The 14,622-nt window shown below is 44.4% G+C and overlaps 1 protein-coding gene across 3 annotated transcripts in view; it reads left to right on the forward strand.

Annotated features, from left to right (window-relative positions):
- Nucleotides 1-14,347, forward strand: part of nlgn3a (neuroligin 3a) — a 164,627-nt gene extending 150,280 nt beyond the window's left edge. For all 3 annotated transcript variants that reach the window (XM_074674908.1, XM_074674909.1, XM_074674910.1), the window contains one exon: nucleotides 9,175-14,347. In XM_074674908.1, coding sequence (XP_074531009.1) covers nucleotides 9,175-10,033 — 859 coding nt within the window. In that variant the 3' untranslated portion in view covers nucleotides 10,034-14,347. The remainder of the gene's footprint in view (nucleotides 1-9,174) is intronic.
- Nucleotides 14,348-14,622: the final 275 nt, after the last annotated feature.

Raw genomic sequence — 14,622 nt, forward strand, 5'->3', positions numbered from 1 at the left:
TGTGTGTGTGTGTGTGTGTGTGTGTCTTTTTTTATCTACCTCTAAATCATCATCTGTCCAATCAGGTGGCATTTACATCCAGTCGTCTGGCTGATAGGCTAATACCAGAGGGCTCTGTGAGATCCTTGAACTGCTAATGGCACAGTGGTGCAGATGGACTGATGTCGGCTGTGCTGTCTCCTCAAGGAAACCATCGAGGTCTACTGGTAGTGCTTGGATCCAAAAACAGCTGTCTCTGCTGCCTGGCAGCCATCTTGTGTCAACACACACAAAGGAAAGCTTCATAGATTCAGATGTATTTTTTATTCTTCTTTTAATGAATACTATCTTCTGTAATAACAGAAGAAAGACTTTATTTGATTTCCAGGAAGACTTTGACGCCTGGGGCTGAAAAGCGTACACTGCTTATGTACTGACTCACTTTTAATTTGGATCTAGCATTGTCAGTGAAATTAATCCTGATTGACGATGACAGCCTGCCCATCTTACCTACCAGAGCTCAGATATAACTCACAGCACCAAAGGCAGTGAGCCTGCTGTTTTTCTAACCTGGCCTTCACCCTGGCAAGGCAGCAGAAGTTGAAATAACAGATTGCACTTTGCTGCTGACCCCATGTCAGTTTTGTAGATTTCTGCACCACTGATTGATCGTGAATAAGAGCAGAGCGCTGAGAGAGTCAACTGGATGCAGATCTTCTCTCGCCGTGGTGTGGGTAGCATCCATCCTATGGTGTTTCGCTTTGGCGTTACTCCAGATTGAGGGATTACATGCAGGCCGCAATTAGGCACTCAGATGGTAAAAGGCAAAGGATTAGATGCCAGGATAATAGAAAACTCAGTATGCCGCTCCAAAGGGTAATTTTACCCCAGTGCAAGACAACGGCTCTGCATCGACTCCCTGGGGAGGAGGATGAGCTATTTCCCATAGATTCTGAAGTTCACCCTCCTCATTTACACTGCAAGAGGGGATATAGATCTCTCCTCCAACACCAGCCAACCCAATCTGGCTCTGGAGGACATCCTTTAATTAAGACACTGTTGGATTCTCTTTGCCTTCTTGGCCCAGTCCAACAGCCGTCTTTCCTCGTATCTGTAAAGCAGCGGCTCTCGCTCCCCCTCCAGATGTTCATAATGAGCTGACCCAGATTGCACTTCCTGCCCCCTCTCTAAATCGGTTGTACTAACATGTGTGACACGATGTTGAGACACTTGGGCTGCATGTCAACAGTGTGTATCATAGCAGCGTTCCCCCCAAAGCTCTCCCTGTCCCTGGCTCTCATGTGTCATCTTTACAGGGCAAATCCCAGCCCATGCGCCTTTTTTTTTTCTTCCTCCATCAGTGTCAGTGAAGCATAAAAGCATACAGAGAGTGCACGCTGTCAAATCTTCTTAGTGTGCATGTGCGCATGTGTGCAAGAGCGATTGTGAGAGTGTGCGTTTACACCATGAGGCTGTTCTTTGCTGAGAGTTAAGGATGTTTCAGAAGCCGGGGATTTACTCAGCTCAGAGTTATTTTTCTGGCTGCAATATTTGTTTTACTATTGACAGGCAAAATTGTCCTGCACTTCACTGCCACAATAACTTCTCCTGAAACATTTCTCCAAAAACTTTTGCCACATGTGGCGTCCACACGTTCCAAGCAGGGCTGAGCACACAAACAAGTGGCAGGGCACTTCAGAAAGGGCAGATGATGAAAGCCAAGAAAAGATCAATCATTCTATATCATTAGTGCTGTAAATATGTTGGTCCATCTTTCTTTTTTTCCATGCTGGCTGATGTTTATTTCCACTGTGCAGTGAGTTAGCTGGACCACATGCTGTGCAGGGCTTTGCTAGGTAGTTAGGGAGCAGAGTAGAGCGCTGTCATGTGTTGAATTTTCTTTCTGCATTCACATCCACTGCTCTCTGTCTCATTATTCTGGACTTGAAAAAAATAGAAAACAGTCTGTCCATGTTTTACATTCACAACATAGGCTAAAATATGCAGTATTGATTGCTTTGTCTTATGTGACAATGGCTGCAGACCAAACAAATGTAGATGGGAGTAACTACAGTGTGTCTATAGCGCAGTTTAACAGCAGGCGCTTTGATTTACAACCCTCCTCGTTGATTTTTTTTCTCTCGTCTCCCTCCCACATGTCAATCGAGCAACTCTCTGTAGGCTTAACAGCGCGTATACATCCACAGTTTCTCCCGTCTGACCTCATTCACGCTCCGATTCAACCTGTTTGTATTTTTTTTTTTTCACCACAGCTGTCTCGCGGTTACATCACTCATCCCTCAATGCCCCTACTTGTCCTTTCCCTGGATTATTCCTCCCCTTGTTCCCTTCAGCCTCCTTCGTTAAGGCCAACTCAACCTGCACCAGGAGTGTGTGAAAGCTCGGCATTGTGCAACAGCACAGCCACCTTCCTACTCCATTAAATGGGCACTCACTTGATGGGAGATTTGTAGCCAATATCCTGATTTGCATTAGAGAAGGTAAGGAAGTGGTGTGGCTTGTTAAGGGGCCTGGATGCAATTGATCGGCGTCCATGCTGTGTGCTGAATGTAATGAGACGAGGACAGCAGGGGGGAGGAGAGGGAAAGGAAGCAGATCTGCATGTGTACATCTAAAAGTGAGTGACTTTTGGTTAGAAACAGGGGAAAAGAGGAGAATCATCCTCGTCAAATGCTACAAAAGAGCAATTTAGAGCTTATAGAAAGCTTTTATTTGGCTTAAAGAGGAGAAAGTGAATGAAGGGAAGGTGAATGGGGGAGTAGAGGGTGTTGTGTTTGCTGTCACTCATCTAATCAAACAAATCAATAGCGTCTATAATAAGGAGTGGTCCAAGAGCCGTGTCCTCCAACACTTCTGCACGCCCCAAAGTCACCGCGCCTCGCCCTGCATCACTTAGCTCGCTGGACCGAAGGCTGCCATTAGATATGAGCCACGCATCACTCAGCCCTCTGCCCCAGCGTGAGACCACATGAAGGGTAAAGGAGCACAGCCTGATCATTTGCCCGCTCAGTGCGGAAGTTGGCCCCCTGCGCCTACGCCGATACGCTCCACAAACGCATTAAGATTGAGTGTTTATAAAAAATTTACACAGAAAAGCGAGGGAAGGTGTCGCAAACCTTCTGTCAGAGTTAAAAATCACAATTAGCTGCTTACTTTGTGTTACCTGGTAAGTAGATAAACAACTGCAGGGGATGAATTTGTCTCACAACAGTGTGAACAATAACTCTAAAATAGGAAACAGGTTCCAACTTTGCATATTTTAGCAGCTTAGCGAAAGGAGCATCAGTGCCACTGAATTAATGCCTGTTCCTTGTTTTATGCGGAGACGCTATACTCAGCCCAGGATCCACAGACCTTGAGTGTAGTGAAAATAGATTCTTGTCTTCCAGCCTAAGGGCACCTAAACGTGTCTTTTCAGATTTGGTGATGGCTAGGTCTATGATCATTCAAGCGCTTCAAATTACATCAGGATGAAAAGGGGAAGGAGGTACATGGGAAATGGAAAAAAGAAAGAAAATGATATTCATTCTCCCCCTTATCTACCTTTTACATCGGTGCTTGCAGATAGGGCTGGAATAGGTAATGAGCTCAGGTCTTGTTCCCCCTCGGTGTTGTAGGTAGAGCTGGGAGTGTGTGTCTGTCATCCGGGTGGCGCAGCGTCTTACATAGAAGACTTACAGTTACACAAAGCATGTCTTTTATCAGCCTGGAGAGGCTCGTCGTCATCACTGCACAGCATGTACCGCTTTGTGAAATGTGACATGCTTTGCGTTCAAGTGAAGCACTTGTGTGGCCCCAGAGGCCATCGCAACCATGATGCGTCTCGAATTCAGACACACACACACTCACAGGTACACAATGTGACAGGAGATGAAGCACGCACACAAGAACTCCCAGTCGATGCCAGACACAAACATACAGGAGCACTTTAGCACGCATGGGGAGCCAAGGTTAGGGGGGGTCAGCAGGTCATCATGAGGAGGAGGCTGAGGGAGGAGGCTGAAGAGGAGATGAAGGCGGTGGTTTATGGCACCACACAGCCATATGAACACATCAGAGGAAATCTGAAAGGCTATTAAAACGCCCGCTTTTATGGGTGTAATAATCCCTCCTCTCTGCCTGGGAGGCCAGCCACGGCTCCAATGACCGCCGGGATTAAGTGGGAGGCCTGACAGGAGGCAGGCTATCAGCTAATGCAGGGGGAGCTACAGGAGCCCGACAGGGCCACAAACATCATGTTACAGCCAGGACTGTTCACACAAGTCATCACGGGCTGAACATATACAGCAAGCTCAGTTGGAAACTTTTGCTAATTTATCACTGAACTGTCACAATATTTGGACGAGAAATGATTTCATGACCATGAGGGTTGAGTGCAAGTGTCAGCTTTGATTTTGGGCAAACACATGAGCAGGCAGAGCTAATTTTTTAGAAGCCCTACACACTTCTTGTAGCTCTTCAGCTTTTCCGACAGTTCTTCAGAGTTTTTATTTTTTTATTTTATGGTTTTAATTTTTTAATCTCTATTGAAAAAGACTCCACTGTGCAGTGGCTTCATGGAGAAACTCTTCAGCCCATCGAGATCAGCCAGCTGTTGATATCTTGTCGTCAAGTTGCCTTTTTCCCCGCCTGTTTAATTCTGTTTTGTTCAGCCTGTATCGCAGAGTGTTCAGCTGTGACTGGTCTCAGCTGACTTCATTGTCATTATATTGTTTCACATGCAATCCAATAATAAGAGCAAGCAGCCAAAACACTGTCTCTGTTCACACACACTTGGAGGTGACTGTAGAGATTAAAACACTGCACGGTGCTGGTGGAAAACTTCAAACTCTGTTTATCTGTCATCTACCAAAGGGGACCATCTTATTTTTAAAGCCTTGTAATCTTTTGTTTTGGAGATTGTAACTGTCTGCTTTTCTGATGTTTAAAACCAATTCATTCATTTTTTTCCTGGTATTTGATCACAAGTGTTGACAAATCAAAGAGAAAACTACTCATTTTCAAATAAACACAGGAAGGGTTCTCACCCCGATTGTGCTGGAGCTCATCTAGTGGTTACAGCCTGAACACCCTACCTCCCCCTATTCTCCTGTTTTAGTATAAAAGAGAAGCCTTAAGAAAGCGAAACCCAGGAGAACAGTCTGTTGAGACAGGGCCAGAGTGAGACACTTGATTGGACTGTATGCCCGACCTCCCCCTGAAGATCCATTTTTACAAAGGAGGAGAGGAGTTTAGAGGAAACATAGGCTGAGTCTGTAGACAAATGTTTCAAAGGATACAGTCTGGATGAGGAGCTTCTCTGGGTTTGAGCTCACCTCTTCCCATTTTAACAGTACACCCTACCTGAATCCCTATTCCTCTGTTTTAGGGCGGGGTCACACTGGCCATCTGTACCGTACCCAAGCACCATTCAACCATAAAGTCTAGTTTGTTTGCTCTGTACCGTGCTCAAGAACAGTACACTGCTTTGGCTTTGGCACACTTCAGAGAGGTGTGCTTTGGCTCTGTACACTTAATGCATATCAAACGCTAAAACACAGTAAAAATGCATTGAAAAATCTAAGTTTACGCAAAAACGCTTTGGTGAGCAATTGCATGCCAGGCCTGTAGTTCGCACTACCACTGTCTTATCAAGAAGGCGCTTTTGGGGGATCTCCACCGAAGTAGAATTGGGCCGATCATCTGGTGTATTGGCAAATTCTGGGTACAGAAGTGAAGCAACAGATGCACATTTTTTTGAAAGACAGTCAGCAGATTGAACAGCACAACATGGTAGTCCGTGACGATGGTAACAACGGTACTGTTGTACTGTTGTATGCACTTGCGTGAAGCAGAGCATGACGTCAGCTTTTCCACTGAGAACGCTGGCTTACTGTTTGCTTGGCCAGGTGTCAGCTGTGTTTCAGCAAAAAACCCACTCTGGTGGCCGTTTTCAAAAGCTTGCAATTTATGTCAGCTAAAACGTTTCTGTGTTCACCCGAGGCTGTAACACAACAATACTTTTGCGTTTCAACCTAAGCTGTTGTCGTGTAAACGGCCCCACAACAAACACAAGTCAAAAAGTAACTTAGGTCATATTCTCTGTGTTTTCCATTGTGCTGACTCTGATAAGATCACATTGTCACTTCATGAAAGTGTATGCGGGATATGCTTATGTTGTATTACGACATGATGAGGTATGTACAAGAGGCAATCATGCATGACTTTGGTCCATTTGTGAGTCGTCAGGGGATGGTGCTGAGGGGGCGTGAGTATGGCACGGTTTGGATGACCAGTGCAACTGCGCCCTTAGTTATAAAAGAGAGGTGTGAAGCGATAGGAACCTTCAGGGAAGTGTGAAGAGATAATTTGTAATGTGGATAAGGAAGACAAAGCCAGAAGGAGGAGCTTGTCTGGGCTTGAGCTGATCACCTGGTTAGCCTGTACACTCTAACTACCACGACTCCCCCTTTATAATGATATGACAGAATAAAGTGAAGAGAGAAAATAGCGAAGAGTTCTGTTAGGTCAGCCTGTATGCTCTACCTCCCCCTGCTCCCTCATAGTCCTGAAGATAGAGAAGAGTTGAAGAGTAAACAACACAAGAAGAGTCTGTTGAGGGATGTTACAAAGTATAGAGCCAGGCTGAGAAACGTGTTAAGGATGGAGCTCATCCCCACCGTGTTGGGTCATGCAAGGGTTTTAAGTTAACTACCTGTATTTCTCCTACAAAATCTGGACAAAACTTCTGCTCTTTTTTCCAGTCTTCAGGAGTAAAAACACACCAGAGAAACTCAGGAAATATTATAAAGTGGATCTGACTACATTGCATCACACAGTACCCAGTACGCCCCCAGTACAAATAGAGCAGGGTAACCTAGAAGCCCTCACCACGCTGAGCAGCAAACACACCGAGCTCAGATCATTCGTTCAGACTCCACAGCTCAGGGCAGCACTTCAAAGCCAGCGTGCAGCCCAAAGTTGAGCAGCGGTGGTAGAAACTGTTCAAAGGAATGTTGCCTGTTTACTATTGACTTTGCAACAATTACCCAAGCATATGTGTGTGTAATTAGATAAGGCAGCCAGTTGTTCTCTAATGCGGCAAATCAAATTAACTAAAGATGCCACATTGATTTCTTTGTGTTCCCTAAATTATTCATCTTCACTTGCACTGAACCAGCCAGCCAGCCACAAAAGAGCTTTTCTAACCTCTCTGCTCCCTGTACGCACCCACACACACACACACACACACACACACACACATCGTTTGTTTAGTGAGATCTGTCCGAGTACCTTTTCAATATTTCACCACATCAATTCAGCAAATTGACCCTCCTGAAAAGAGAGCATTTGCAGTGTTATGGAAATGCCCGGAATTCCCATTAACTCAGATTGCAGCAACCTCAGCTATTGTTGTCGTGCGTGTATTCATACATGTGTGAGAAAGAGAGATGGTGGAGGGGGGCAGAAAATGTGTGTGTATGCGTGTGACGGCACAAACATTCCCGCTATGAAGATTCATGAGGCACGCAGGCTGCAGACAACCACGTCTCAGGCTGCTCCATTGACATCCTGTTCTCTGGCATGTTGTGCACGGGGAGATCAATATGACCTTACCTCCACCACCCACTCCTTTGAAACTTAATTACTGATATTCAGCTACAAAGTCATCATAGTCTGGCTGTCAATATTCATTGGGGATCATTACGGGCCTAATAAAAGAGGTTATTTACGGGCTGCTCTGCTGACACCAGCCCAGGTCCAGGGATTCAGCTCCAGCCATCTCAATTTGCTTCACCTCCCTCCTTTCTCTCCTTCTCCTTCTCCCTCTCCCTCTCACCTCTCCCAGAAGCACTGACCTGAAAAAGAAAAATTGACAGCAGAGGAACGAACAGGAGGGTGAATTCTTCTGGCACGGCTTTTAATTCTCTTGGCCGTGTTTGGAGTTTTTTCAGCACGGGCCAAAAAGGGGAAAAAAAATAAAAAAATCATTGTAGCAGCTATATCCCTAAATGTGAACTTTGCTTACAACTGGCATCACACTCAGACCCACAAAGGGGATATTTCCTGACATTTAGAGAAATGTCGCACAGAGCCTGCCCGTCTTGCAACAACACATTTTTTTCAACTCCTCAGCTCTAACATCATTTATTGTGTTTTTCAAGGCTGTGGCGCGATTCTTCGGGTTCCTCTGCAGAAAGTCATTTCATCAGGAACAAAAGCAACACCACGGGCTGCACAGCTGCCATTCTTGACATTGTAGGGCAAGAAGGCAACAAGGAGTTGTGTGATTGCTATATGTTAATTTGTTCAATAAATCAATAGCTTCACTGTAATTGAAATGGTCAACCATCTGGTGTTGAGGAAAAGTGGAACAGTGAACTCTGTAGATTAAAAGAGGAACTGCATCCTGAGACTCTGTGTCTCACACATCCTTTTTTTGTCTCCTGCTTTCAGTCTCAGGCACACACACACACACAAACATCCTCATGTCCAAGCACTCACATACATGCACATGGCTCTGTGGTTTCCTCTTCCTGTCTTGATTAATATGGTCCACTTTACATCAGTACGCTGGAAGCCGATGCACACTGTGCTGCCTTCCCTGAGCAATTAGCGGAGGGGGCTCCACCAGCGTCGGATTATCAACAACAAGATGCCTCCTGACGCGAGCCCTAAAGCCTGCTGACTTATTCATATGTGTTTACTTTAAAAGCCTGTGCCCTGGTTTTTGTGGGTGGGCTGCATCTGAACTGAATTAGGAGCAACATCTGGGGACAGAGCAGAGGAGGGGATGAGGCACAATATGACAACACAGAGGGGGCTGAGAGAGATGTGGAGATGTTTTTGGTGAAAATAGAAATGTGAGTGAATTGATTGGATGAATCAGAGTCCGGAAATGTAGCGGTAGAAATTCATTTCCAACCACATCCACCTAGATCAATTATTTGCAGCCTGTTTGTTGTTGTTGTTGTGGATTTGTCTGTTTGGTGGATTCGCCAAGCAAGATTAATAATTTCTCCTGTAGTGGCTGAACCCTTTTCATGCCAAAGTATAAGCTGTGACTGATACTGTTATGTTTCCTTTTCAGCACTTTTATTTTTTCTATCCCTCCATGAATGTGGGAGCATGAATTATTAAATGTACTGCCAGAATCAAATTTAACACTCTATTATGTCTGTCTCTCCTCTGTAGTGATCCCAACAAACCAGTTCCACAAGACACAAAGTTCATCCACACCAAGGCGAACCGCTTTGAGGAGGTGGCCTGGTCCAAGTACAACCCTCAGGATCAGTTGTACCTGCACATCGGCCTGAAGCCGCGAGTGCGAGACCACTACCGTGCCACCAAAGTGGCCTTCTGGAAACACCTCGTGCCCCACTTGTACAACCTCCACGACATGTTCCACTACACCTCCACCACCACCAAAGTGCCCCCGCCGGAGACCACCCAGAACACCCTGTCCACCAAGAGGCCCAACGGGAAAACCAACTGGCCGTTCAACACAAAGCGGCCCCCTATATCGCCGGCTTACAACAGCGAGGACAAGGACTCATGGAGCGATGATGAGGAGACAGGGCCGCTGGTGGTGGAGAACCCACGGGATTACTCCACAGAGCTCAGCGTCACCATCGCCGTGGGAGCTTCACTTCTGTTTCTCAACGTGCTGGCCTTTGCTGCGCTTTACTACCGGAAGGACAAGCGGCGGCAGGACTCCGGGCACGGGCAGCCCAGCCCACAGCGCCAGACCACATCCAACGATATCGGCCATCACGCGCCCGAGGAGGAGATCATGTCGCTGCAGATGAACCAGACACACCATGAGTGTGAGGCGGGGAACAGCAACGAGGGCGCTCTGCGTTTAGCTTCGCTGCCAGACTACACACTCACACTGCGGCGCTCTCCAGACGACATACCCCTCATGACCCCCAACACCATCACCATGATCCCCAACTCTCTAGTGGGCATGCCCAACCTGCACCCCTACAACACTTTCACGACCGGCTTCAACTCCACCGGCCTGCCGCACTCCCACTCAACCACCCGCGTATAGCTTTAAGGAGGCCAGGGGCCAGCCAGCGCAGGCGGGGGAGGAGGAGCGGGAGGATGAACGAACGGAGGAGAGGATTGTGTTTTATAAATATCACAGGGAGGGGGAGGGCCACAGGGGGAGGGGAGGGGAAGGGCATGAGTCGGATTAAAACGTGAAGAGATTTAACTAGACTTTTACTACGAGGAGAGTTGCTGAGAGCTCTCTATGGATGTCAAGTTGTGCAGAGCTGCCAAAATCAAACTGCTTGCCTCCTCCTTATCAGGGGAGGGGGTCTTTCTGCAGTGTTCTTTTCTAAAGTAATCATTTTAAAAGCCTTTTTAAGCAGACTGAGGAGATATCAACACTTTTTTTCTTGAATTCATAACAAAAACAAAGAGAAGTGCTTTTTATTTCCCATCCCTTCCTCCTGCGGGAGACACATCTCGAACAATGGCCTCTACGTCAATATTCGCAAAATGTTTTTAATTGCTTCTTTGTTTTGTTTTACGTTTCAATGCCTTACAAAGCTTGTTCTTTTTTGTCATGATTTCTATTCCCTGAGACTATTCCAAGTGGAGTGTGTTACAAACAGATGAGACTCAAAGATGAGAGACTGAGACCAGGAAGGGAAACGGGAGGATATGCAGATGTAGAGATTTTTAAAAAAACGTTATGGGCAACTCTTTTTTTTTTTCTTTTTGTTGCATACCAACACAAAAGCAACACAAATGGTGTTATCTTATTTTTTTTTTAATCTCGTAAAGAAGAATTTGTCTGGGACAGCTCCTGCCGGGAGATGAGAGGGCAGAGATAAATACTATGTTACTGTGATTGTTTTGTTAAGAAAAAAGTGCATCTTTTACAGCCAACTTCTCTGTTAAGCTATCTGATATTATCTCCACAAAGTGTGCACGTACACATGCTGCTTAGAGCACCGGTGTGTTTGTGTGCATGAGAAAATGATTTCCAGTTCCCTGCGTGCAAGAGTGGCTAAGAGGCTGAGATGAAGGAAGAGACACATTGTCGGAACTTGCAAAAGCAAGAGCGGTGAGTGACTGAGACGGTATGTGTGAGAGCACATGAGGAAAAAGTGTGCGTATGGGTGAGTGTGTGTGTGAATGTGTGTGTGAATGTGTGTGTGTGTGTGTGTGTCCGTGCACCTGTTTTTTTGTTTGTAGGTTGTATAATGTGGTTTCAGGGGGGGGGTTGGGAGCTGAGTACTTTCTCATGTTGTTGAATTTGGTTCACCACCAGTAGTGTTTCTGCTGCGTCTCTGGGTGTCTGTCTTTGCGAAATAGCACTTTTGTTATTTTCAAAGTTATATATGTCTAATTTTGCTTAAAGATTACGAAATAAAAATCTATTATTTTACGTGTAAGAGAAAAAAAAATAGCTAAAGATTCAACTGAACTAACTGACATGATTCCATTGACTTTGTAAGAGTTCCTCCTCAAAAGCAGACAGTGGCCTGTTTGCACTGATAAACCTACATCAGTGCACACCTGTATTTCTTTGAATATATATATAAATATGGGCATACATACATATATGTATAGGGCTTCTATGGAGATATCACTCCCACTTAAAAAAAAATGAAAAAAAAATCTACAGACTTCAAAAAAAATAAAGAAAGAAAACCTGTGTAATGTAATCATTTGAAAAACATCCTCAGCCAAAACCGCCCCTGGTGTCTTTGTAAGAGCTCTATATGTATATTTATGTATAAAATATTTAATATTTATTTATGTATACCAGATGCATACATGCTGATTGTGCCATGTGCCAAATTAAAACTGTAAAAATTAAGAATATAAAGTTTCACAAAACTTTTTCTCTCTCTTGATCAAAGTTCTTTTCCACCTTTTTATGACTTTCTATTATTTCCATTTTGAATGACTTTAAAAAAAAAAAAAAGAAAAGACTCTTGCAGCGAGTGCAAGTCTCCCCCCAGGACTTCCTCCTTCCCTCTTTCCTCCTCTTTCCTCCTCCTCCTGTTCCCTCCCTCCTTTTCTCTGTCTCACTGAAACCTTTGAGAAAAACAGGCTAACAGCTTGGGGCCTATCTGCGTGCATAACTCCAGATTTTACTGTAATTCATGCAAAGTAGTGCTGCAGCGATGGGAGATTGTGAAAAGATTGCCTTGATGTACTCACATTGCATCCTATTATATGTTATTCTCGGGGAGAAAACTGGAGTTATTGATTCTGCGAGTAAAGCTGACAATTTTCATTATGCATCTTGGCATAGCACAGATTGTTTCTAGTGTTACAGCAACGAGCGGTAATGCAACCTGACCTGCTATTTGAGAAAAATGTTGCAAAATTTAGACACCTTGTGCACATAAACCTCAATGTTTTTATAAATGATCTCATTAGAGTTTCCTTTGGTATTTAGAGAATGGAGCCGCAGCAGAGTGAGAAGCACAGTCTGGTCAGCTCATCACTGCTGCTGCCACCAGCAGGAGGAGAAAAGGGTTATTTGAGGGGAACGGTTTGGAGACTGATCTATATGAGTCATCTTGTTTTCGCTCTTCCTGCCATACATGGGGCTCACCTCATAATCAGCCAGCCACCGTCTTCAGCTGAGCCGCAGAGAAAGAAATAAGCAGTCGGTTTCTACCTGGTGCTGTCTCATACATACAGAAACATCGAATAATGTCTGTGCTGCTGCTGCTCATGTTCTGAGGAGACTATACAAATAGTCAAATGTGTTGTAGCAGAAAAATTCCCTTGACTGAAAAATATATGTGAAACTTTCTTACGGGTAGCTGTGCTCGAGGATTAGAATCATCCAGACGACTGAAAGGACAGCTGTGTAACATTTAGATAGTAAGTAACTCAGCTTTCTTGACTCGTGTTTTTAAGCATCACCTTTTTTACTTGTCCACTGCTGCTTCCAGCCAGACTTAACACATTTCCAACCAACTCCTTCCTTCCTCAGTGTTTCATGCCACTTTCATCTTCGAAATTTAATTTAATAGATAAAGGAATTTAGTTAGCTTGCAACTGCCCAGCACGTAGCAGCTGCAGAGGGCATCCAAATCCTCCAAAGAGCATTAGAGAAACACTGATTTTTAATCTGAGCTGCTTTATGCAGTGCTTTCACTGGTTTTAGTAACCAGGTCCATTTGTTCTGGTGAGGAGAAAGCCTCAGTGGATCATTCGGCTCCAGTAAAAAAACACGTCTAGATGAACTCTCAAGGACTCCTCACCTGAAAATGAGCTGAGCCTTTTCTAACAAGCATGTGTAAGTTTGCTGCTGACTTCCCCCGTCCACAGAGGAGCATACGAGAAACATTGATTTAACATAAAACCCTTTCCTTCAGCTTGTTACCGGTTAGAAACGTATCAGACCTCTTTGTTTTGAAGAGGAGACCCCTGTGGATGATTTGATGCCCAGGTAATAACTTTGCAGACTGCGAACACTGAAGGGTCGTTTTGAAACTCGATTTTTACAGTTTATAGGCCACAACTTCCTCGTTGTTGCTGTGCCTGTCTGTTGATGTTGCTGTTGCACTTCTTTGCATACACCAGTGCTGCTAAATGACAGGAATGCAGGGATCAGGCTGTCAAAAGCAAGCAGACTCTTGGTCATCCCCTCTGATCGCTCGAGTCAGTATCTTTCAGGGGCAGTGGTTATCCAGAATGGACAAAACACACACAGCAGCTGTAGAGAGATGTTTTGTGGCAGCTGTATTTCCACAAAATAATTTAACGTGAAGAGAAAGTATCAGTTTGCCTGTCTCTTTCTGCTACACATCCATTTTTTAAAAGCTTAACTTCGATTTTATTTCTCAAGGTTCTATAAAATTCATGCCCTCACTCAGTCATCCCCAACACAAAGGAAGCAACTGGAATTTGTTCTTGAAGCTAACAAAGGTGAAATGTGGTATTTCTCTAGGTTGAAAAAAAAATTGTGACATCTAATTTCAAGAAATAAAATATTTTGTTTTCCAGCATAGATAATCCACAGCACACATTTCTCTAACAGAGCAACAGTTTCAGGGACGTTTCTGTTTTTTCTTTATTTTTTTTTTGGCATAGAGGAGTTCCAGTAAGAAATTTTCACAGCAAGGTTAAAGAATAAGAAAAGCAGGATCATTCTTTGAGTAAAAAGTAAAATAAAACAATTGCCTGCTAAATTCCTTGTAGCTGCATTAATCAGTGACTTGATAAGCTCACAGGGATTACACTGAGGATATTTATCACTTGGTTCTGCAGCTCTACTCAGCTTTGGAAGTTTTTTTTTCTTATTTTTGGTTCCTTTAATTGTTCTTTGCATCATTTCCAAAACAACCCAAGTTAGTGTTGATATACCTCATAGCAGTCAAAAACAGCTGGAGTCTGATTAGAACATTGGATCAACAGGAGTTGTGATATTTCCATGGGAGCTGGTGGACAACAGCAACAATTGCTGTTTATATTTGACGCCATGAGGTGTCAACATTCTTGACAGAAAATAAACCTGTTGTGTTTGTCTATAGGCAGCTGTTTGCATATAGGTTTATCTCTGTTTAAAGAACTGACACAGAAATGTAGCTCTGGCTGTAGTGTGCATCAATTACATTTCAGCAGACTGTAAAGAGAAAGAAATCTCAAGGCCAATCTGGA

This window comes from Halichoeres trimaculatus, unplaced genomic scaffold (genome assembly GCF_033239565.1).
Source record: "Halichoeres trimaculatus isolate MK-OKI-2021-1 unplaced genomic scaffold, fHalTri1.1 fHalTri1_scaffold_7, whole genome shotgun sequence".
NCBI lineage: Eukaryota > Metazoa > Chordata > Actinopteri > Labriformes > Labridae > Halichoeres > Halichoeres trimaculatus.